This window comes from Uloborus diversus, chromosome 5 (assembly GCF_026930045.1).
Source record: "Uloborus diversus isolate 005 chromosome 5, Udiv.v.3.1, whole genome shotgun sequence".
Lineage (NCBI taxonomy): Eukaryota > Metazoa > Arthropoda > Arachnida > Araneae > Uloboridae > Uloborus > Uloborus diversus.
In genome coordinates, this window is record NC_072735.1 from 161,332,093 (window position 1) to 161,358,971 (window position 26,879).

A 26,879-nucleotide genomic window follows, 5' to 3' on the forward strand; every position below is an offset into this window, starting at 1 on the left:
AACTTAAGTTGAAGTATTAAGATGGATTTTAGACTGAAAATAGCACAATATGACAAGCCCTTAATAGACGGGAAGTAGTTTTTGTTATGGAGCATTTAGCCAAATTTAACAACTCTCCAATTAATTTTTAACATTTATTACCGTGGGTAGTGAGGTTGCACATACATGCTAATGTTAGTAGTCCAATAAAATTATTATTTGTCCTAAATGGTAAAATGTAATGTATACCCAAACTAACCCCATGTTTTAAAATCATTAATTACATGAAAACTAATTATGTTAAATGTTTAAATTCAATGCTGAATTAAAGTTAACATATGTAATGTCTACATACCAAAGGGCAGGTTCGTTAGCAGCACTATTTGGATGTAGTTTGTTTGCATTGCATCGACATCTCTAAAAAGTTGAATTTAGTTTTTATCAATTTCAAAAAGGGTGTTGGCAACATTTTTTCAGCATATATTCATAGGTAAGGATGATGTTTATAACTGTGATTTTTGTAGGTGTATCACAAAGGAATAGTTTTATCACAAAGGAATAGTTTTCATTTTATTCATACAATATAACTTGTACCCAATTTACCCCAACGAACCCTAATGTAGAAATTATCAAAAGGCTGAAGTACAAAAATAGACTTACTACTTTCTCTCCTCAAAAAATTGAGATCATCTCTACTCACAAATTTTAGATGAAACTCTTCCCTAATTGAATTTTAGCTCATGCTGTCTTTTTTTTTTTAATATAAATAAAAGCTTATCTATTGTAGGAGAAAGATACTAACTTTGCCTTTGGAACTTACATATTTTATTTGTTGTTTTGCTTAAATTTTCACTAGACGTATTTTAAATTTCATGTCCATGTCCATTAAATATGAAAGATGCAATGAAGTGAAAAAAAAAAAAAATTCGGAATTTCAAATAATGTTCAACAAATGTTAATAATGTTTGAGAAATAATTTATCCCTAACTCATTTCTTTTCATGCAGGGTTTCTTTCGGCGGAGTCAGTCCAGTGTGGTGAACTACCAATGTCCAAGACAGAAAAACTGTGTTGTAGATAGAGTGAACAGGAATAGGTGTCAATACTGCAGGCTACAAAAATGTCTTGCCCTTGGAATGTCTAGAGATGGTAAAACATTAAATTCCTCTTGTATTCACTACTAGTATTATAGGAAATTTATTTAACCTTTATTTAAAGGAAAAAGATCATTAAAATTAATTTCTGAACTTATTTTGCTCTGAAGATGTTGCATAGAATTTTACTACAATAGTTTTTCAAGAAAATTTCTTCTTTATTCATTCTGAACCTTGTTGCAATGGGTACTTGTGATCAGGGATGAAATTTGGAGTTGATACACCAAAAGGCATAGATTAGTTCTTTAAAATTTTCAAGTTTTTGTACTTGACATGGGTTGATATAAGTTTTTATTTTTTAGGTCCACATTTTGTGAAATAAAAGAATTTTTTTTTGAACTTTTCTCCTATTTATCTGCCCCTATTTGTCTGCATATGATGGCATTCATTCAAATTGTATTCAAACAGGAATTGTAAAGGTTTTAGCTCTATTTTTAGGGTCTCCACAAACCAAATTATTAAATAGCTTTTTTTTTTTTTAAAGTCATTAATAAAATAGAAAATATTCGTTCTTTAGATTTAATTTTAAAACCATATGGATTCTCAAATTTTTCTACCCCAGATGAAATCTATCTGTAATTAGAATTTTGAAACTCCCTAAAGTCGTCCAAAAAAAGTTTGAAGAAGTAAATGATGCAAATATTTCCTTTGAATTGTTGTTGAAAAAATTCCACCGTAGGCAAAGTAATGACAAGTGGTATTATTAAATAAATTTCAATAACATTTTTTTTTTCAGATAAAAGCTTATCTGCTCTATGTGTGGTTTCAATTTTATTAATTTTAATGTAATCCTTTTTTAATGCAAAAAGGGAATTTCAGGAGTCTTCATAATTTTTACTATATCAGTTTTTGCTAAAACAGGATTTGACTGTATTTTTTGTAACTATTTTAAGTAAAAGCACGGAGGAAATAGTTAAAGTTTCTGTACATATCAAATTGCCTGTAAGAAATATTTTTAAACATAACAGAAAATTAAAATAAATGTTGATAAATCATTATTCATGACTGTCAATTTCATTATTTTATTTTTCTTTAAACAAATCAGAAGACATTTGAGGCATAACTTATATATTAGTTACAGTGGTATGGAATATGATAATTTGAACTTTTGTTGATTTGTATCAATTAAAATGCTTAATAAAAATTTTTATGCCTTCTTGTGCAGCTGTCAAGTTTGGCCGCATGTCGAAAAAGCAGCGTGAAAAGGTGGAAGACGAAGTCCGGTTCCACAGAGCGCAGCTAGTCCGTCCCCAAGGCACGGCACCATCACACTCAACACCTCAACCCACAGAGACTTCACCAGACAGTTCTGTCTTCGATCACCAGCAGCAACCGTCCTCTTCCAATCAACATGTTTCTTACATCAATAGCGGGTAACTTTAATCATTCTCTTCTCAACTCTCTGCTATAAAAGTTTGATTCTTTTTCTTTTTACATAAAATTTTTCATTGTTCTACTCTAATGGGTTCCTAGTCTATATTGTTTATGAAACTAGTCTTTCATGATTTGCCACACTTGCTTAGCAGTATTGAATTTTACTTCAATTGAGAAAGTTCTGAATTTATATTTCAATTTTAAAAATATGTTCATTCTCTTAACTTTGCTGTTTGGTAAACATGTTCCAAAATTTCAGAGGGGCAGATGCCTTGTTTTGTACCATTCTCTCTGTCAAGTAATTTCTGTATTAAAGTTACAATTTTTTGGATTCCATACCATGGTCCATCTAGTAACTTTCTGTCTTTGGTTTCTTCTTAACACAAGTGAATTTGAAAGAAAAATCTGCACCGTAGGAATTTTTATTCAGTTAAGAATTAAGGTTCAGATCCGTATTGGTCATTTGTGTGCTGAACAAGCCTGAGCGATGTCATGCAAAACATCAGCCTTGATGGACTAGGATCCACAAGCCCAAAAACTAGTTCTATATTGTTGCTCACTGTGAAAGCCTCAGTTTTAATAATTTAGGTCCTGCACTGTTATGTAGTTGGGGGAAAAAGTGCAAAATTTTTTTTCAAAGGAAACTAAGAGAGAAGCGGAATGTAGAAAGTATTATTCTCATTTAGAAAAAAATCAAATTTTTGAAATAAATTCAGAAAAAAATATAATATTTCCATCCTTCTGAGCAGAAGTTTAAGTGATTCAGTTCAAGCAGGTTTTTTTTTTTTTTAATTAAAAGAAAGCATATAAAAAGTCTCCTTTAACAATGAAGCTTTTCAAACTTTTTATGAACACCATTGATCAGCCACAAAATAAATTATGTATCAAAATTTTCATTATATGACTAAAAATGTTTTTTTTTTAAATAAAAATATTTTCTTCATTTTTAACCGTTCAGATAATAATGGGCTGAACTTTACTTTAGACAGAGAACATTTCAATTATATTCTCTAGCAAACATTAGAAAAAAAAATGAGTCAATTGGGTTTTGGTTGTGTGGATAGAAAAAGCGAAGGAACAATGTTTTTTGAGGTGAACAAAATTGCTTGTAAAATGAATGGCAGGTGCAAATTCTGCATGTTTCTCCCCTGTTGTTTCTGTGCTGAAGCTTACAAATTTTGTATTGAAGGGAATGGTTTCCTCTAACACTAAATATCTCTCAATTGCAAACATTTTGCAATCTTGTGCACCATAACATTTTTTTTCCATTTTAAGTTGATTTTTGTGTAGTGTTGACAGTTTTTATTAGCTTGATTTTATTCTTTTTGTTATTTAATACTTGAGAATTAAAGCAAAAATTTTAAATTTATATTTTTATCATTTTTGTTAAAACTAAAATTGTAATATTATGCCTGTAGTTAGTTTCTTCTTTCAAAGAAGTCATTTTAACCTTCTAGTGACCCAATGACAAAAAAATAAGAAATAAAGTATTCTTACAAATTAGTAGATATAAAATCTATCGATTAATCACCTCTTTAAATTATGTGCCAAAGAAATATTTTTCCCCAGATATTTTGAAATAGAAGTATTGCTATTCGAAATGAAATCGTTTTTTGAGGTGTAGGGGAGTGAGAGGGTAAATTACAGCTACTTTGTGTCTTCTGAGTGGTTTTTAATGTATAGTGTTCCATAATATTTCTTTAGTTGATAAAATAGCTTCTTAAATATATTTGGTGTTAAAATGTAAAATATTTCTTTTACTAATTATACATGTTTTTTTTTAAAATGACATTACTTCAAATGCACACATCTTTATTCATATATTTTGCAATGATGAAATCACAATATTTCTTGAAAATAATAAGTTCTTGCTTAATTTTTCTTTTTATAATTTTTTACTTAAAATGCTAGTTTTCCCTTTGAGCTATTTCATGTAATTGACAAACATCTCTGGTTACTCTCATAACTATTGTTTCTTCCACATGCACAATGTTTATTTTATCTTTTTATTTATTTGCTTGGTAGTGTAGTCAAAGGGGGAAAAAAAATCCCACAGCTCTTAATTTTTTTTGACATTTTTGCAAATTTTTTTGGTGTGATTTTCCCATGTGTTATAGTATGTATTGTCTTAGCTTACATTTCTTTTTGGAATACACTATTGACTTCATAAATTTTTTGAGCAAAGGTGAGTTGTTATTGATGGTAAAGCTAGATTTTAATTGTTAAACTTGCGTTTTTGTCCATCTCCTAGTTGTTCCACATTCAGCTTTCAAATTGATGGATGATTTTAAAATTTGCTATTGGAGCAAAAAAGTTATTATGCTGAGCTAGTGCATGTAGTTAATGCTTGTTATTTAATTTAATCTAATTTCCAGTTATGTCTAGCATTTGTTCAGTACTGCTCAATTTGTGGCCTCCCGAGTTTTTGTGAGTGTCCTAGTCAAAATATTTCTCAAACCATGATATAAACTTATTTTGATGCTGCTGTACCTTTAAAAACTGCAATTGTTGTTTGACATTTCCCTGTAAAGGGCAGGTTTATTTGGCAAGTCAGCCAATAACATCAAAAAGAACAAGTTTAAATTTTCATTTATTTTTGTGTTGAAAGTATATTAAATACTTGTGTTGGAGCACACAGCAAAAGAGGAGAAATTGTTGAGCACTATTGCATTAGTAAACAGTTTGAGCAATATAGCAAATTGTTACTTTTTCAAGGGGAAAAAAGGGTAGGGAGAAGCAATCTGTTTTTGTATCAAGAATCCTTTAAAATACATTGAAATTCTAAATTTTTTTGTGTGTATTTTTGATTTAGTATTTTTCAGCATGAATTGGCCCTGTGTCAAAAGTCAAAAGCTGTAATTATGAGTAATATGAATTAAAATGAAAATAATTGACTAAGGCTGTGGGAGTTCCCCAGACTTAAATTCAACCAAAAATCAGTGAATGTCTGAATAAAAGAGAAAATACTTTCAAATGCTAAAATTTTTTTAAATTAAATTAAAAGTGTAAACACTAATATAATAGGCATACTTTAGTAAGCCATTCAACAAACTACTTCTGTTTTCTGTTATGTAAAATGTCTTTTTAATTCTTTTTTCTTGCCATTTTTCACCAGTCAGAATATTTTCTTTCATAGTGTTTGCATTTATTTCAAACTGATGCAAATTAGACTATTCATTCGTTACCTTTTCGTAAATGTGAACATTTGTTGTGTTTTATGAGTTTTATTTTATTTCAGGTACAATTATAATGGTGATTTAAGTACATTCACCACAAATGGTTACACATACGCCCCACAAGCTATACCATTTGACTTAAACAGCACAGATTTTGTGGACAGTACAACTTTTGATCAACAACAGCAGCTAGAACCCATTCCCGATGCCAGTCTTCTCATAACAGTTGTACCACCACCTACGAATGCAAATCATTTAGGTAATAAATAGTTCTATTAACTTTGCTATTTTTATGTTGGTCAGAATTCATGATCTTGTACTTCAGTTAAGAGCTAGTTCATTTGATTGCATGTTATTTATTAATGTAATAATTTTTCTCAAATGGAGTCGACTGCTGATTTGTCCTTGTCCTGAATCATAGTTGCATGTTTATGTATATATCTTTAAAAGGAGTGTTTTATGTGAATTTTACTGATTTGCAGTTTTTTTTTTTTTAATCCATCCTTAATGTTAAATGAAGTGCTTGAATTATTTTTAACTTAGAAGTATGAAATAACTATAAACTCATGAAAGAGTGTTATTTAAGAATACAACTGCCATTTGACAAATGTTCTTGTTTTTATTATATCAGGCAAAACTGAAGTGGAATTAAAAACTTTTTTTTTTTTGACCAGTTTTTCATAAAAATCTCAAAATTCATTTTTTTAAATTAAATATCATCTCATTTATTTATTTATGCATATTCCTTTGGAGAAAATGAGATTTTGTTTGCATTAATCCGGATTTTGTCTTTGATGCAATCTTCTTGCATTATTTGTAAGATCCCCTGAACTGAGAAATGTGTAATAATTCAAATACTAACATGTTTGAGATCCTGAGGTTTAATTTCAATGTGTGTTTAAAAGCTAATATTTTTTTTAATTGATAAAAATAAGTAATTGTAGGATTAAAAAATGCATAATAATAAAATATTATTTAAAACTTTTTTGTTCATGTGCAAGCATAAACATTTAAGAGAAAATTTGACTTATAAAACAATATTTTTTTTATTAAGAGTGCTGCTCTTAACTAACACTTAACTTAAGAAACTAACATCAGTTTCTTGTGCAATCCTGGGAAAAAGAAAAAAAAAAATTGCTTCTTGTTTGAACACTATTTAAACTAGATACACTTGAAATATGTCAGTTTTTCAGGAAGAGTGTATTGCTTGAAATGCTATTTGTAATATACTGTTAATTAAGGGCTTGACTTCATGTTAAAATCAGCTTTAATTTTAAACTTTGAATTGACAATGTGCAATATTTATCACAGAATTGTAATCACCTCAAAATTTATATTCCATTTTTTCTGTAATTTGGTTTAGCCATTGCTTCAATATAGTGTAAAAAAAATCCACCTTGTAATGTTGAAATGTGGATTGATATTTTTGCGTTTAGTAACTGTTGCTATTCTGGTTATAGCATGAATTATTTTGTACACAACAGTATAAAATAACCCAATGTTAAATCATATTTCTGGTGAATGAAATTATTAGTTTAACTTTTGATGTTAATGATTATTAAATAAATGCCGAAAACAGTTATTTTTAGATGAAAAACTAATCTGAAAAAGCTTTAATTTATGGATATTCAAATTTTCAATTCATTAGTGTTTTTTGACATGCTTAAAATTACACTTGCTGCCATTTTTTAGTCATAAACAATTGTTAAATGTAATGAGAATAGGGGAGCCTTACCTGACTTATGAGTTGAAATAAAATAAAATACATAATTGCTGCAAGCAGCGTGTACTTATTTTGGTGAATGGTACTTTTCGCTAAAACAAAGATATTAGTAATTTTGTGAATTTTATATGTGCAGAACAGAAACTTGTTTTTTATACATAGTTGAAATATTTTGTTATGCTTAAATTTGTGTGATTACGGCACACTCTGAACATTGCAAAAACTAATACCTCGAGATTCACTTGAATCCTATACAAAATGCCTGGTCATTGTAAATGTTGTATAGTTGATTTAGTTTCGATTCATTTAAATATTCTGCCTATAAGGAAAACTTAAGAAATGATCTCAGCTTTTTGCAGTCTTGTTAATTGAATGTCCTAAAAAACACATCATAAAATTAATATCTTTTATTTATTTTTTAAGCTAAGTTAGAAAATGTTATTTATAATTCCAATAAAATCAACTATATTTTGTATAAAATTCCATCTCTTTTATAAAGGTAAATTATTTTAGCAAACCACTGCGTCTCTTGTACAGTAACTGCAAATTTTAATATTAAAGCAAAAAATACTTTTCTACTTACTCTCTTCAAAAAAAAAATTATGAACTCACATTAATCCTTGTAATTATATGACATTCAAAATAAATTTATTTGTTGTAACAAATATTTACTATAATTTATTTATGGTAAATATTTAACTGAGATAAAACTGACGTGGACTAAACAAAAACCCTAAAAAAAGAGTTCTAAATGCACCTAGAACAGCAAGAGAAAAGGTGAAGAATCTAAGAAAACTAGCTAAAAATTAATAATATCCCAATTAGTGGCCATTACTGATCTCCATCAACATTTTTTTCAAAAACCTCTGTCAAAATAAATTTTTTCATAGTAATTGAATCTTTTGATAGGGAATTTCCCGCCTCATTTCTTAATTACAACCCTATTTCATTTTTGTGATCATTTTGACTTTCCGCATTTGTAACCACCTTTTCGATGTAGTTTGAACATTAATTTTAGTTACATTTCAACTGCACGTTTCTATTTGTTTAAGAGCATAATTTTAAAACACCAGACATCCAGGACTTATCAGTTCTCCCAACCCCATCCGGAATTCTACTGTTTTTGGGGAAAGTTTGAAAAGAAACATTTCAAGAAAGTTTCCAGAAAAGTTCTCAAAACCTCGTTGTACACTTTTAGGTTTCCAAATCCCAGTTATTGTTCATACTCTGAAATTTTCATTGTTGTGATTTAAAATTTGATAACATTAAAGCTGTGGTTCTAATTTATTGTTTCATCCTTTTCTAGAGCTTCTCACAAAGACTCTAACAGAAGCACACAACAGAACATGTGTTTACACGGCGGAGCAGCTTAACGACATTATGAGGAAGCCTCATGATGTCACGTCTCTCATCATTTTCAAAAATTTGGTGAGCATTGGTTTTTGTGTTCAAGTTTAGTAGGATTAAAATTTTTATCTTCACTTGTTGAAGTTCGACAAAAACTGCGGATATGAAGCAATTTTTAAGTAGTAAAATTTGTGTGATGTATGTGGTAAAAGTGAAATACTTTATTGCATTTATTTATTCCTTCCTTCATTTATATATTAATTCATTTATTCATCCACCATTTTATTTGATTAATTATTTATTTATTCATCCAAAGAAACATATTTTTAATAATCAAATAAATAAAAAATATTTCATCAGAAAAAAACTTTTGTTATCAGTTTGCCTATGTGAAAATATTCCACTTATATTCGAAGGTACAGATTTAGTATCCAAATATAAAAAATATATATTTCAATACAAATTATGTTATAAAATATATTGTTCTCTCTTATATAGTATAATTTTCAAAAATAAATTTACAATTTTTTTTCATTTTAAAAATTGCAAATTACCGTAACCATTTCTTTTTGCTCCACATTTTGTTACTGTTATATTTCAAGTTTACTAAAATTAATTACAGCTGCATAATATACATAGAATTTGAAAAGCTCAGTGCTATATAATGTATAAGTCTTACTAAGTTAGTGCACAAGCTTTAAGTCTTTTGTGAGATGAGATATTTGTAGATCTACTCGCATCATGTTGAAGTAATGTTTCCATGTTCTACATTGCTGCCAATTAATTCTTCTGTATTGTGACAATTTAGCATTAAGATTACTATGCTTTATGATTATTTATTTATTTTTTAAACTGTTTCATATGATCTTAAAATTGATTTAACACCAGTTCTTTTTTTAACCCATATTTTGAAGCAGTACTCAAAAGGTTAAGATACATGAGCAGAATGCAAAATTTTAACAGCCATCTACAATTGTGGTTAAATTTACTTATATATTTTTAATATATTTTACATTTACAAAATTATTAACTATGCTTTTTCTTTTTCAAAATAATATTATTTTTTGGGTGTGTTACAGAATTTTCATGTTTAATATTTTATTCCATGACTATTTTTAAGGAATACATTGCATCTGTTAGAAAATTTTCCATCTGATAAGTGTGACACTGGTAGAAAATACTCAATTCCATATCCATGGTGGAATTAGTAAAACTAAAAATACATTTATGCATGTTTTTTATCCCCCCTCCCTCCTCCAAAGTGTTGTGCAGTGTGTACCAACCATGCTTTAAAGTCATTTCTTTGATTTAAATAGCTTAGTACTGAAACTTAACACTTAAAACTAGCATCACTTAAAAATCCACCCTTTAGCTAAGAAAGAAAAATAAAACACATTCTTTCATTTCTCTCATGATTTGGCAGATAAAAAGTTAACATTATATTATTTTCTGTTCATAAATAATTGAATTTCAGAAGGATTAAATTTGAGCCATTTAATAACTTATTTTCATTTTGTGGTACATATATTTTTGTAGTAAAAGCAAATGCTTTTAATTTTTTAATATATGTATTACTTTGGATATGTTGTTTTCGTTACTGTTGGTATAGTTGTAATTTCTCAACATTTTTATATGACAAAAAGGTGGTAAAGCCTTTGACAGAAAAAATTTTTTTTGCTGTATATGGTAATGATTTAACATCGTTCCATGTTTTATCTCAATTTTTTGGAAATATGTTCTAATTCAAAATGATATGATCTTGAGACTTGACCCATGATTTTGAAAACACTCAAAAATGAAAAACTTTATGTTTTAATATGTTCTAAATATTGAATTAAAATAAAGTTTAATGATTAAATATTCTTTCTTCTAAAGTTGTTACAAAGCCAGTAGAGGTCAAACAGATTGATACAGGGAAATTCATTTTATTATTTTCGTTTTTACTGTAAAAACTTCTAATTTTGTAATCAAATTTGTATTAAAGTATAAAGTTTTGTATTAAAGGTATTATAGATTATATTAGATTATATACATAGATATTGTATAGTTGTAATGTATAGATTAGATTATAATATTGATGCAAAAAACTGAAAAAGTAACCAATTAAAAAATAGCGATTTTGTTTTTAAAAAATTATCAATCTGCCCTAACAAACAGGGCTTGCTGAGGCAACTAATTGGCCACTTTGATGCTAAGGAAATGTGTTAGAAACAGAAGAGTAGTATATTTCAACATTATTGAAGCTTAAATCCTAAAGCATACAAAAATCAGTCATTTAATTCACTTATATCATAAATTACATATGATGATGGTTTACACTAATAAACTCTTTGTTCCACGAAATACAGACTTTTTTTATAACTTAGCACGGAATTTTGTTCTATACATTCTTGGGTGCTTGTGAATACCTGTGAAACTGTGCGATGAAGGTAGAGGTCTCATTTTCTTTTGTAACTATTCTGAACTTCTTATGTTATTTTGCAAAGTCAAATCATGGATGTCTATTTAAATGCTATCTTTCTTATTCAGCCAGTCTCTTAGGTACAACCTCTAGTATTGCAGAACTATGATTCTTACATATTTGCTGATGTATGTTTGAGTTGGTTTGCTTAAAAATTAAAACTCATATAAAATTTATGTATATTTTTTAGGATCATGAGGCACTGTGGCTAGATTGTGCGACAAAACTCACAACTATTATCCAACAAATCATCGAATTTGCCAAAATGGTTCCTGGTTTCATGAAACTTTCTCAAGATGACCAGATTTTATTACTCAAAGCTGGTAAGAAATTATTTGCTAAATTGCATCAGACCCTTAATCAACTAATATAAGTTTCCATTTTTTGCAAGTACAGTGAAGTCCCATTATAACGAACTTGGGACCTCAAATTTTATCCAATGCAACAGAATTCAAACAATATAATGGAAATTAAATTGGGGCTGAAAATTTATTTTGTTGAAACTGATATTTCGTTATAATGGTATTTGTTGCCATAAGATTTCACTGTATACAAGTTTTCATCTGTTTTGTCCAAACTATTAAACCATAATCGTGTATTTACAGTATGATATGAGATAAGAGTTAGTACTTATTAGTCTAACAGGTAATATTGTTTTGGTTATACACTGAACTTAGGATATTTTTGTGTGTTAGACACAGGAAATTCTGTGTTCATTATCCTTTTATGTCCCTATTTCCGAATTTTCCTCCCTTACTCCAATTTTGGGCGATTGTATCTGTAGTTGTTAATAATATTCATCATGTAGACCTGTTAAAATTCAATTTTAAAATCATTCCAACTTTTATTTTTTCTTTTATTTCTTGCTTTAGTATTTTTGATTCCTCCATTTTGAAATATATGTTCTCTTTCAATCCGATTTAGGAGATGCTTTTTAATGCTTTGTTAAGTGACCAAAAGACACAGTATATTTTAATTTAAACAATAAATTGGGAAATTTTCAAGCCCACGCTTTTTATGAGTGTAAAATGTGAAAAAGTTGATTGCTGCATTGTTGGTTTAATTTTGCTTTCGCTTCAATTATTTCAAGTCTATGCATAATATAGGTTAATATTTCACTTCTGCATTAATATGTATATAAATATACAATCAAGAAGTACCTGATCTTACTTAAGTTTTTGTACAGTTTAGAAAAATATCCATATATTTTTAAATGTTCTAATTTTTTATTAATATTTATTAGGATGTTCTTTAGCATCTAAAACAGTTTTTACATGTTTGGGAATCAATTCCCTTGTATTATTTATTTTGAGCAATCAGAGATTGTTAGTTGTTTTCACTTGATTGAAATTGGCCTTCTGGGTCACTTTTGAGGTCTACCGACCTCTCTTGGACTGTGGCATCCATGTCGCCCGGAATCAACTTTATTTGTACCCGACCCCCTTGACTTTTGAGATTCCTGTTTAGATAACGACAGCATCCAGCACACAACATCCACCCCGTCGCATTCATTTGAACACTGATATCTTCAATTCACATTTTGTTGTTCACAATTATGATTGCAATAGGAGCCATTTATTGAAACCCAATGAATGAGGTCCTATCAAAAGTCATGATTGCGGAAAATATGATTTGAGTTCAAGACGTCAAACTTCAAATTAATGCTTCGCTGGATGCTTACGCTTGTTTTTTTCTCTTCTTTTTAATTTCTGAGTCTACGTTCATTCACTCTTCGATCAATGCTATTTTTAGTTTGATTATTGATTTATTTTCGTGTTTTGTACTATAACCTCCAGTTCTCTCCAAATCTATACTAAACTATTCAGCTTAAATCTGGTACCTGAGGTGGTGTTTTTAGAACTCATGGCCAATTTTAGACGCAACGAATGTGAACGTTTAAAGCCATGTGCCTAGGATCATTATCTTGAAAGAAGCAAAATTATTTTTGTTATCCAAACTCTGAGCTGATGGTTTTGAATTGCGTTTTAAAATATTTAAATAAATAGCATTATTCATTATTTCGTCAATAACTACTAAATTTTCCCGATGCTGATATGCACTACATGAGAACACTTTCACTACTATGCTTAACTGTTCCAGCTAAGATTTTAGAATGAAATTCCTCTTTTTTTTTTTCTCTATACAGTTATACATCCAACAGAATCAAAAAGTTTACATTTGCTTTGATCTATAAATAAGGCATTATCCCAAAACATTTCAGGTTTATTTATGATTAATTTTGCCAAGGTCAGCCTTAACTTTAATGTTCTTCTCACTTTCAAAAAAAAAAAAAAAAAAATCTGCTGGCAGAGCCTCTATTTAATACTGTTGCTCTGAGAACTTGTTGAACAGGTCCTGGTGAAATTAAAACTAAAATTTTCATTTTATTACTTAATTGTGTCTGCATCATCTTAGCTCCTAAACTGTTGAACCGGTTTTAATTTTTTCCCCTTGAATGGGGTTCTTTGCTAGGTCTTATATTTGTATGACATTTATTATTAGAGATATTAATTACAAAGCAAATGAACATTTTTTCCAATTTTGGTAGTGAAAACTTACTCAAGCACTTAAAACTTTGGTACGGGATTCTTTTTGATCTTATCTAATTCATTAGGTCCTTTCTTTAAACAGTTTTTGAATTTCTATTGTTTCCTCCTATTATCACCATCTCTAATTAGCCCCAATGTGTCTGGTTAATGTTTTTCTCTCTCAGATCATTTAGTAACTTGTTAAAAGAAAACTTTAATTTAAATTGTTGAGAAAAATTTTTATAAATTTATTGTATGTCATTTTTTTTCCATAACAAAGTTTTAAATTTGATTCAAAAATATCATCAAGTGTATTTTTATGCTTTGTATTAAAAAAAAAGCATTGTGTGTTTGTGGGAAAAATGAGTATTGTTTAAATAAAACACTTGAATGGTTTTAGTTTTAAATGTTGTTCCTTCTTATGAGATGTAGATTTGTAAGCTATTTTTATATTCAGTGAAATTCTGAGTTTTATTTGGTAAATTGAGAATGCTCCCATCTCAAAAATTAAAGTTCAAAACGGCAATGCACACACACATATATATAATCAAAATATGTATTAAACAGTTGACTTTTCAGCTCAAGTCATTTACTCCTTTTCTCTTTTATCAGAAAAATTCATTCAGAGTTATATCAAGAATAATGCACCAAACAGCCAGATCGTATGTCATTTATCCAAAGTCCTTGTACAATTTCTCACAAAAGCTCTTGTACTTACAAGTATGCATGCAGTTAATTTTAAAAAATAGTATGTGACTATTTGAGTTTGCTTGCAGCCGAGTTCAACCAAATACAATGCGGCTAACTTCAAATCATATGCTAAAAATTTATTAATGTGTGTAATATTTAATACAATATTATATTAATATATAATATGTGTGTAAAAAACTACATATTGCTAGTTATTAATCCCATACTTCTACTTTTGCAGGTAGTTTTGAAATGAGTATATTGAGGATGAGTAGGTATTATGATCCTCTCACTGGTTATGTAGTGTATGGGGAAATGATGATTCCATCGGATGCTTTCACGACAGGAGGTTTGTATAAGTATTGTTTCATATACATTTCTCCAGATTTTATACTTTTATCACATTTACCAATTGCTTCTTGTTTTGTGCACTTTCTCCCCAATAACTGAAACTCTTCAAATAAGTTTTTTTCTTCCCCATTTCTCATTGAAATACATTAAATGAGCGTTTCTAAGCAATTGCTCAACTGAAGTTGTTGGCAATGTCTTATCGACATGTTTCACCAAAGAAGTCTTGCAGAAAGCCCAAAAAAAAAAAAAAAAAAAAAAACACATGTTCTTCCTCTGCATATCTGATTTCATTGGATTTTTTTTTTCTTTTTGATGTGTCAATTATTCCTAGTTGTATTCTTATTAAACAAATTTAATAGTATTCAAGTCTTTTCTATATTTTTCATTAGTCTTTTCTATATTTTTCATTTATCTTATTTTAACGGAAAATTGACAGATATGTGGACATGAGATGTTAAAAGTTATTTTTACTTAAAATATGACCTAGGTTTTTTAAGTAAGAAATAACTATTTTTTTAATGATTTTTTACATTCACAAAATTAAATTGCTCTGCAAAATTGTAAAAGGGTCTTCAAAATTGCCACAAATGCTCATCAAATTGTTTTTTTAAGGTTGGCAACCTTGTTTTATTTTATCATAGACTTAAATAAACAGTATAACATATGAGCTTTAAAATGGTTTGTCTCTAAAAATTGTATAAGTCTTTGGTTCTCTTTTGCTGTAAAAATATTTTTTTTTTAAATACAACAACAAAGTTTTCAATTTGTATCTCTAGTGGTAGCAGTTTTAATGTGTGGCTTGAATAATAAAGCGTAGTAACATTTCACCTCAAGCAATTGAAAATGAAAAAACTCTCAGGAACCTGAAGGATCTGTTAGAAATAATTAAAGTTAATGCTTTTTGTAATTCGAAAAAAAAAAAAAAGAAAGAAAGAAAAAAGCAATATTGAATTTTTTTTTCTTTAAGTTGCTTTGAAAATTATTTTATACTAGAGATTTTATACAAGCTTTTGCCTTAGCTGTGGTTGAGAGTGGTAATTTACAATTTGAAAGTTTTGTATCAGTTATTATGTTTTAATGTCGAGATTTTTTGTAACCTGACTTGATAACAAGTATGACAACTGCTGTTCATATTCATACTTTATAATAAAAGTGAAATGTTTTTAAGAAAATTTAATTCATTTCATACCTTAATCTTTTTATGCTCTGCCTTTTAACTAGTTAAAATAATATTTTAGTTTATGTTTTTAATACTTGAAAAACATGAAAAAAAAAATTAATATTGAAAATACAAAAATGATTTTAGTTCTTTTTTTTGGTGAAACAATTATTTAAATTCATACAATTAGGTTTTAGTTTCACTATCACTTCTGTCTTTTTCTAGGCTAATGAATTCCAAAATTTTCAATGCTTTTTAATATAGCAATGTGAGCGTTATTCTAATTTTGCAGAAAGCGGGATAATTTTCTGCTTGACTGCTTTATAGATAACCGTGAATTAAAATTTTCAATTGAACAGTAGCAACTGTGATTAGTTTAAAAGTTGATATTTTTTTAGCAGTTATTTAGTTCCTTATTAAATTTGTGTTGATCCATGTTGCATCACTTTTGCATTGTAATTAATACTTTGTCCCAGTTAAAAAAGTAATCAATTTTTCGCCACAGTTCATTGTGTTAATTTCATTATTTCGCCTAGAAAAAATAATATTTTTTATTGTTAATGAATTAGTATTTTATTATTAAAATGTTGAGCATCCCATTTTCATGCCTAAAATGAGGCGAGAGAAAAATAAAAACAAACTTTGCCATTGTATGTACTTTTATACGAGTCAAATAAAAAATTTTGTAAAGCATTTTTTCTCCTTAAGGAATTAGCAATCAATCATTGATGATGATTACTAGAATTCATTTCATAACTTCTGTATTGGCATTGGTTTATTGTGTACTTTTAAATAATTGCTAGCTTAAACTTTAAGTTGTTACAAACAAAATGCAGCTTTGTATGAAGAACCATCAAACTTAGAAGAATTTTTATAAGTTAAATTTTATATCAACATAAACTCGAATTTTTCAATCAAATGGAAAGCAGACAACACCTAATCCCCAGTAGTTTTCACTTTTGGAAATTCAGTTCAAGTGGGTTCTGTTCATAGTTGCTTTTCAAAAAAAGAAAAGAAAAAAAAACTAAGTTTGAAGACAATAGTAAATAATTTTCTGCAAGTTAAAATCGTAATGTTCTTCTCAAAACTTTGTCTAACCTTATCAGCGTAGGATGATACAGCATGTGCCCTCAGAAAACTTAAACAATATATTGAAATGGCTGCTTCTGTCAGTCTTTTGTTACTGACAATTTTTCAAGACTCAATTATGCATATCCTAAGGGTTCATGTGCCTATTATGAAGTTTAGAACCCTAACTTCTGAATTCAAACTGCATCTTATGCGATTGTTGTACCAACAAAAACACAAAAACTGACTTATGCTGATGTTTTATTCTTCGTGCTCCCTGATTTTGAATCAAATGAAAATTTTTGATGAAGTGAAGTTGAAATAATCATAAATAAAATATAGCAGATATGCTTAATAAAATACCTAGAACTATAAAATTTCATGCAAATATTATGAAGGGAAAAGTAAGTTTGTAATAATTTTTATAACACATACAAAGTTGCATTTCATTTAAGAATTGTTTTAGGACATTAAAGCATATTTTTTTTTTTAGTATAAGTTTAAAGGTTATAATAACCATACATTTTTTGTGTACTATGAGAGCAAAAGAAGTGAAATAATCACACAAGGGCTCCATATACTTGTGCCTCCCTTTTTTTCATTCAACATTTTTAGTGAAAGTAATGAATGAAAGATCTCTCTGAGTAATTGTTTGAATTTCTTTTGAGACCAAACTTGAAAATTCTTAAGCATCAACTTTCCTTTCTTAGTATCAATCAAAATTTGATGTCTTTTTTTTTTTTTTTTAGACACATCTGAAATGAAGCTGGTAAACAATGCATTTGAAATGGCGAAAAGTGTAGCTGACCTCAAACTGACAGACTCGGAGCTGGCATTATACTCTGCTTCAGTTTTATTGTCACCAGGTAAACATTTCAATTATTAAGTTTGTCAATTATTTATGCACTGATTTATTTATTTGCTTCAAACAACTTTTAATCTGCTGCTAGTTATTTCTTCATTATCTGAAGGGTATGCTGCAAAGTTTCAAAACAAAAATAGTTATCGATGTGATTTTTCAAAATATATAAACCAGAAATAGAACTTTATTGTACAAGTAAGCTCAAGCATAGACAAATTAAGCAATGCCAATTTCATATTTAGCTCTATTCAGAGTGCAATTTTATCAGTGTTTTGCTAATCAACCTCAGTTGATGACAGTGGGGAAAATACAATATTTTCTTTCGCTCCTAGCTGTGAATATCTTCCGGGGCTCTATTGTCAGTTATCCACATTGGAACTAGTTTTCCTGAATTTGTTCAACATATTTCCATTGTGTGTTTGCCCTACAAAATTTTTACTCCAAACCTCACTTGGAGCTGTAAGAACTTCTCTTTGTTAGTCACATTTCTTTTGGACTAGCAACTGTAAAAGCATGATTTTCAATGAAGAATTCCCGATGATCAGTTATGTAAATACGTCCCAGGTGGGTCTAGTAGCATGTCCGCTGATTTTTCTCAAGTTTATCTCAGGTATGGCGGGAAAATAACCACTTCTGCGTCGTGATGCATCTTGTTTTCATCTTAAGGGTTCATGCTAAAAGACAGAGAGAAGAATTGATAACTAGTATAAGTAGTTTCAGTAAGTTACCACCCTATAGCCAGGGCTAAGGTTGAAATACACCGCCAGCTCAGTCAATTCCAACCAAGGACTGCAGTTTTGTGCTTATTAGCACTCATCAGCCCGGCATAGGAAAGTGACTGAACTGGAGGTGGAAAACCTCTTAAGGAAGCCAAGAGTGCGAAACAAACTGGTAGCTAATACAGAATTAGCACTGACCAGATGAGTGACCGAAACAATGGTTCGGTTCAACTGGAAGATTGAAGGCAAGACAGGTATATTCAGTAAGTTACCGACCTATAGCCAGGGCTAAGGCAGAAATTCACCGGCTGGGAGCCTCTGCTGGACCGCCAGCTCAGTCAATTCCAGCCAAGGATGTTGTCCTCGGCTGGAATTGACTGAGCTGGCGGTGTATTTTATGTATTTCTGCCTTAGCCCCGACTAATGGGTTGTAACTTACTGAATATACCTGCCTTGCCTTCAATCTTCAAGTTGAACCGAACCATTGTTTCGGTCACTTGTCTGGTCAGTGCTAATTCTGTATTAGCTACCAGTTTGTTTGGCACTCTAGGTTTCCTTAAGAGGTTTTCAACCTCCAGCTCAGTCACTCCTATGCCGGGTTGATGAGTGCTAATAAGCACGAAACTGCCGTCCTCGGCTGGAATTGACTGAGCTGGCGGTGTATTTCATGAACTAGTGTAAGTATTCAAGTGAGATATTCCATGTCAAATCATCCAGTGGTGGTCACTCAAGGTTCGCAGATCTTGATGGAACTTGGTGAGGTTGTTCTATACATTAATACATACAACAGTAATTGGAAAGTTTTATCTTAATGTATCAAAACTTTCTGAATGGCAGCACATGAAAGTTTTTTCTAAGACTTGTTAAGCAAAAATTGCATATCCAGCAACATATTCTACAATTTTCAGCTAAAGGATTTATTTTTCAAAATAGTTTTTCTTTTTTTGCATTATAATCAAAATTGTATTGGATATTAAAATTTATAATTAGATTTAAGATCCTTAAAACAGCAAATTTGAGTTCAATTTCGAACTATGACTTGTGCTCGGAAAATGCTCAACAGCATTAATAGCCCTCCAAAACCTCTAAAACCTGATTTATTCCTGAAACTAGATTTAAAATGGTACAAATTTATGCAATAAAATTGGTAGAGATTTGAGTTTTAATCAAGTTAGCGACTCAAAATTATATTTTTAAAATGTACAAAATCAACCAAAAGTGTCCTTACTAGATCAAAGAATACTCTACCAAATAAAAGCAACCTTTAAGCACTATTAGGGCATGTTTATTAAATAAACTAACTTGAAAAAAATTGTTAATTTCGCCATGGGCTTTATTCTGATAATATTTAAGATGATTGCTGAAGTTGAGAGAAACTTCTAAGGTTTTGCTGTTCTATCACTGACAGTTTCTATGCGGTAGTGGATGCATTTATTAGTTGCCGGAGATACCAAATTCATCTTCACAAGTTTAACTCATGTTATAAATTAAATTCTTACAATTTTTTCACAATAGTTTTTTGAAGTCCCAGCTTCTTTGTTCTTCTTAGTAGTTTATTTTTCATAAAACCAGCTCACAAAGATTAGAATAATATTATATCTTATAAACTAAGAGCATTTTCTCCCCCTACTAGACTAATTCCCTTAGTTTTGTCTTCAGTGGTTGCTTGACAATTGTCTACATGAAAGGTGGTCAGACTAAATATGTACCTGCATTATTGTCTGTTCAACCCTTGCATTATTCTACTTTATTTTCTTTGGATAAAAGTTTTTGGTTATTACCCTACATATTGCAACCAATGGTCAAATTTGTTTTTATTTTTGTAACGCACTTGAATATTGATTATCCAAAAATCTTTTAAATGGGAAATTGGTTCCATCAATGTCAGTTTACAAAACTTTTTTTGCCTACCATATAATGTCGCTGTAAAGCTATCGTATACGTAAAATATACGTTGTGCAAACAATATTTTCTCCTGGATTATTGTATTTTTTAAGCTGAATTTAATGGTATAGTTGAGTTCTTGAAATACATTTTGGATGATTAAAAAAAAAAAAATATCAAAAGCATAGTAACTGACTGACATGCTAGCTACTGTTTTAAATGTCAGTCAGCGACTGTGTCTTTAACAATTTTTTAAAAATCAACCAAAATGTATTTTGAGAACTAAAACCATTCAATTCAGCTTAAAAAGCGCAATAATCCAGAAGAAAATATCATTTGCATAACATATATTTTGCGTTGAACATTATAAAATGCTTACTGTTTTGCTCTGAAAATGTCAGTCAGTTACCCCATTTATAATAATATTAAGACTCGTAAAGATAAAGCAAGCAGCTAATAAACACATCCACATCTACCCAGAAACTGGCATTTCCCTGTCTATCTAAGCAGTGATAGAACAGTGCAACCTTAAAAGTTGCGAGTTCTCAATTTCAGTAGTCACTCTAAATGTTATTAAAATGAAACCCTTATTTAAATTTATATTTTCTTTACTATAATTTATCTAGTAAACATGCCCTAATCGTGCTTAAAGCCAGTTTTTAATTTGTCATAATACTCTTGAATCTAGTAGAAGACACCTATGGTTGATTTTTGTACAGTTTTGATCATTTCATTAAAACTCAAAACCCCTCCAATTTTATTGCATAATTTTGTAACATATTTAATCTAGTTTTTGGGAGTATGTTGGGTTTTATTGGTTTTGGAGGATTAAAATTGCTATTGAGCGCAAGTCAATGTTTGAAATTGAACTCGATTTTTCTGTTTAAAGATTTTAAAGGTTTTAATTTTAAACCTAATTATAAATTTGAATTTACAATACAATACTAATGATAATACAAAAATAAAAATTTACTCTCCATCTGGAAAAATAATTCTTTTTTTGGTGAAAACTAAAAGTATGTACGGCGGATATGCAATCTTTTCTCAATTACAAGATTTTGAAAAAGCTTTCATGTTTTTCCATTCAGAAAGTAATTGATATATAAAGATAAACTTTTGAAATTATTCTTACATCCATGTATAGAACCAACTCACCAAGTTTCATCAAGAGCTGCAAGCCTCAGGTGTCAAATCATGTTGTGGCTGGATGATTCGAGTTGGAATGCCCCAAGTCAATTACAAAAATCGAGATAGACATGTTCAGAAAAGAAGCTGTATTATGAAATGCGAACCCTAAAAATGAAAAACTCACTATTGTACACATGTGGATTGTTGCTGGAATGCGGTTATACAGGGTGTTCCGTTTTAACCTGCAAAGACCTCTGTTTTTGCAACCGTTAGTCTTAGATGCATATTTCCAATTACAAAAAGGTTCAAAATCAGATGCAGAGTTAAGATATTGAAAGTCTGAAGCAAAAATAAAAATGAGTCAAAAAATACACAATTTAACTTTTTATATGTACTCTAGTTCCCCTAACTTATATTTAGGAAAAGAGTATCCATTGAAAAACAGTTCCAACACAAACTCGCAGTGTTTAGTGACTTACATCACTTTACTCTCGCTGCCAATAACGCCTTTTGGGAAAAAATATAGCAGTTAACAAGGGTTTAAATTTATATGTGTGCATAGAGTGTGGTTTCTCAAACTGTTTGAGGTTTTGAAGTGTGGCTTTTTTTTCTCTAAATATAAGTTAGGGGACCTAGAGCCCATATAAAAAGTTAAATTTTGTATTTTTTAACTCATTTTTATTTTTGCTTCAAACTTTCAATATCTTAACTCTTCATCTGATTTTGAACATTTTTGCAATTGGAAGTATGCATCTAAGACTAAGGACTGCGAAGATAGAGGTCTTGCAGGTTAAAACGGAACACCCTGTATAATTTGGAAAGTTTTGATCCACTATTGGAGCAATTGAGTCCAGTAGATTAAACTTGGCAGGATTGGGACAACTGGGGTAAAGTACTGTAGAGGAGCAGATGATTTCTTTCCACACAAGGGCAATTTTGCCAAAAAGCTGGCCATGAATAGGAATGGTCAACTGTATTACTTAGCTTTGGTTTTGAGTCAAACCAGAAAAATTTACTAACAGCCAAAGCTTGGCACTCTGTGTTATTACTTTTTCCCAACAGAACTTCATTGAATTGTGTATACTTTAAAAGTAAAACTATGTACTGTTTTTGGACTTAAATAAGGTTGTACTCGGTTATTCACCCATTCTCATTCCTTTGGAACTTATTATTTATGTTAATAATGTTCCTCTAACTGCACAAGAATTGCACCAACTTTTTTGCAGTTTTTTACATAAGGGAATGTTTTAAATACTCTGTACTACTTCCAAACTATTGGAATATATATTTTGATAATCTGCAGCAAACTTTTCACCTAATTTTCATAAAACAATGATAGTCACAAATGGAACAGCTTATTATTTTCATTTGTAAGAGACAGTATGGAAAGGCTTTTTGATGCAAAGCTCAAGGAATTCTAGAACAAGCTGGTTGATAAGTTTCAATTCCAATAATTTTCAAAAGGCTGTTCATAATTTCAGCCAGCTTATACTTGTTTTTCATCAAAGATCATTTCTGTAATCTCTCTTTCTTTCAATATTCAGCAATTGGTTTCGAGTCATACATTTGACTGACACTTGCAATTTTATAAATAATCAAAAAGGTTAGGAGAAAAATTTTTAAATTATGATCTGTAAAATTTGTGGCTTTACTTTTTTGTGAAAATGCTGGAAAATCATTGCTGCAGAAGATCAAAATAGACATTTTAAAGTATCATAAGGAAAAGTTTAGAAGCAATACAGATGAGTTCTAACTAGTAAAAACATTCATTTAGTATATTGTAAAAAATTGAAAGTAAGGACATAGTTTTTTGGAGACTTGAGGAACAGCATTAATATAAAAATTAAGTTTAAAATTTAAAAAAGAAAATAATGAATGATAAGAGAACAAACCTTGCTTGTACACATCAACAGTAAACTGTTTTACTATAACATGAAAACAGTACAATGAAATTTTGTTAAATTTGAATGTTGCAAACAGATAATTGTATCACAAGAATGCTAAGTTCTGACTGGGTAAACTTTTATGATTAGTCTCAATGAAAAAGGAAACACTCTTGCTTATGGCATCATGCTTATCCAATTGTTTTAAGATTCCAAAACAATGCTATAATCATTAATCTCTTTGAAATAATAGGGGTTCAATACCTATAGTTGCAATACTGATGTGGGGTTGTCTTGCAATGTATTGGAAAGTGTTGTTTTGAACTATACTGAGTAGCCAAAAGTTTCTGGATTCGAAACTTCTGGAAAAATCGCTCATGCATTTATCGTACCAACAGCAAGTTGAAAAAGCAAAAAAAGTTGCAATAGTCAGAATATCAACTAAGCATAAGCTGTAGATTTAAAATATTAGTTTCATTTTACATATTTCCATCAAGTTATGTATACCACATATATTCACAAGGATGTAAGCTTTGTTTCACAAGTCTTTGGCTCATAACAGGTGCAGTTTTCTAACAAACTTTACCAAAGTTTTTAAAACGTTGACTGCTTGCAAAATAAACATTTTATTGAAATTTGAAGGGGAAAAAATTAAAATTTATTCAATTAGAACATTTACAGGGATTAAATTTTCAGATATCCAACTGATCTTTTAAAGGTAAATTGCAGGCTACAACTTGCTATCTTTTGTGTTTGCACACACTGGAATTTGTTTCCTTTAAATGTTCATATTTTATAAAATTTTCAATATTTTGATTTTAAATTTCAGTAAAACTTTTCTCTTGTATGTTGTCAAGTTATCTCAAAAGTGTGGTCAAGTTTTCCATAAAACTCTGCCTGTTACTGTTATGAACCAAAAACGTATGAAGGAAAAATACTTACCTGCAATATTTTTTAATGCTTAAATCTTTGTTGATATCTGTATACTTTTACAATAATCCATAGATAAGTATCTCATAGCCAGAAGGACATAAATCATAACAGGGTAATTTTACAGGAGAGGAAAAATTTTTTTCTGGCGCATACTCTTTTAACCCTGGTAAAATTCAACAGTTTTTTTTTAAGGAATTGCATTCACATGGCTCGATGTAGAATAGACTTCTACATACAATGCCCTAATTAACGGAAAATCATTTTCGGACTTGGGCTTAGTCCCGCTTTCAAGCACAGTTGTTTCAAAAGCTAAATTAAAATTTCTTACATTTTGCCCCATTTTGTCCCTACAAGTCCTTGAAAAAGGCTGTTGTGAATTTGAGTTTTATCAGGCTTAATGTGATCCTTCCTAAAGAGTTTGGTATTGAAGGAGACCCCAAAATATTTGTAAAGGGAATTTTGCTGTTAAGTTCAACCTGTATTTACATCATATCAGTTAAGGGTTAAACTTATGTTCATTTATGATTTATGTAAAAATCTTCCTTTACAGTTGATTATTTTAGTAATCCTTGTCTTTTGTTCTTTAGACCGTCCTGGATTGAAAAATGTTGCAGATGTGCAAACTCTGAACCATGCCATCTTAAAAGCCTTAAAATATGAACTCGATCAGTCACACAAACTACCGTACAAAGGGGACGTGAGAGCGTTCGACATTCTCATGGCAAAACTCTCGGACTTGCGAGACCTGAGTTGCCTACACATGGAGGCGCTAGCCAAGTTAAAGTGCTCTTCGCCCCATCTCGATTTCCCAGCACTTCACAAAGAACTCTTCTCCATTGAAAACATGTGATCACTCATCTCATCGAACTCATCGCAGTGCCAGGATTTAAATTATTTAAAGTGGCACCACTCTCGACTGGTGCGGCACTCCAAGCGAGTGGATCTTTCCTTTTGTTTGAAGTTGCTGAAGATATTTATGCCTGTTTAAATAGCATTGCCAGATTCGATACATCAGAATAGAAAAGTTTAATATATTTGTTATTAAGTTTTAAAAGCTTGTAAAAAGAAAAAATTCAAACTTATAGAATTGTAAAATTCCTTATTAGCTCTATATATTTATATACATATATATATCTATATTCATCAGTGACTTTTGAGAAAAAAGACTCGGTGTGGTTGAGATATATTGACCGGTGAACTGTGGTATTAAATACCCAAAAGTATCGCTGTGAAAGTGGTGCTGTTCATTCCTCAATTTTAAAGTAGCGTATTGCATCTTGTGTTCAGAAAAATCATTATCTCATCGAAAAAAAAAATAAATTTTAAGATAGAGGAGAATCTTTAAGAAGAAAAATGTGATAAGGAATCAACAGAAAGATGCGAAGTGTTTTAAGCTGGAATTTTGTGAAAATTAGCTTATGGTGTAGGTTTACTGTTGTAAAAAAAAAAAAGCTAAATATTTTGTACAAAATACAGAAAATACATCTTTGTTTTTGAAGTGATTAATCATTATGAGAGCATTTTTATTAACTTTTGCAATGAATGAAGAGATTTCTTACTGCCAATTATGTGCTTGTTTTGGTTGGTGATCGGTAGTTTTTATAGTAGATATTTTTCGGCTCACTTATTTATATTGCACATTTTGTGTTTTTAATGTTTATTTTTGTTTTATGTGAAACATTTTGATGAAAGATGTGTACATTTTCTTGAAATGAAATGGATCAGGATTATTTTTTCCCTGTTCTTGTTGGAAGAAAATGACACAATTAACAAGTTTGTAGCTTTCTGGCCTTGTAAGAAATTATTTTTTATTACCAATAAGTAGCATTTTGCATGTATAAATCTTATATTGGGTTAAAAATGCTTCCTATTTTAATCTACTAGACCTATCAGATATACATTTTTATAAAATATAGATGTATAATGACGATTTCGTTTCTTTGAAAGGAAAAACCATTTTCACGCACCTCGTAGTACTTAAATTCATATTGTAAATAAATTACATTAATGCATAAAATGTATGGCATCAGGCAACCACTTATGTGAATAGAGTGCAATATTGAACTTATGGCCTATTAATATGAAAATGTTTTTACTCAACTATTTATTGATTTTAAAAAATTAATTAGCATGGTCAACAATTATTAGATATTTATTGAAAATGAGTTTAACTCAAGTAAATCCAAAATGGCATATTTTAAATGATATCTATGTCATTGCGATTTTCCAAAAACTATTGGTTTCTATCCGCATAAAATTACAATGCATGGAGTACAAATGTGATCAGCTTTCTCATTTACCATTAATTGATACTGTGTAGGGTAATTTATATTTATTTTTATGTATTTTTCATAAATTGGATCTCTTAATTTATAATGTTTGGTATTGAAAGTTAAAAGATGAACTAGTTTTGAAGTTGGAATTAACAGCAATTTAAATCCTTACACCTTTGAGAAGTTAA

The 26,879-nt window shown here is 29.7% G+C and overlaps 1 protein-coding gene across 1 annotated transcript in view; it reads left to right on the plus strand.

Moving 5' to 3' along the window:
• Positions 1-25,329, plus strand: part of LOC129222868 (probable nuclear hormone receptor HR3) — a 132,586-nt gene extending 107,257 nt beyond the window's left edge. The window contains exons 3-10 of the mRNA XM_054857427.1: positions 986-1,127; positions 2,298-2,505; positions 5,745-5,941; positions 8,712-8,833; positions 11,404-11,536; positions 14,673-14,780; positions 17,759-17,875; positions 25,006-25,329. Coding sequence (XP_054713402.1) covers positions 986-1,127; positions 2,298-2,505; positions 5,745-5,941; positions 8,712-8,833; positions 11,404-11,536; positions 14,673-14,780; positions 17,759-17,875; positions 25,006-25,268 — 1,290 coding nt within the window. The 3' untranslated portion in view covers positions 25,269-25,329. The remainder of the gene's footprint in view (positions 1-985; positions 1,128-2,297; positions 2,506-5,744; positions 5,942-8,711; positions 8,834-11,403; positions 11,537-14,672; positions 14,781-17,758; positions 17,876-25,005) is intronic.
• Positions 25,330-26,879: the final 1,550 nt, after the last annotated feature.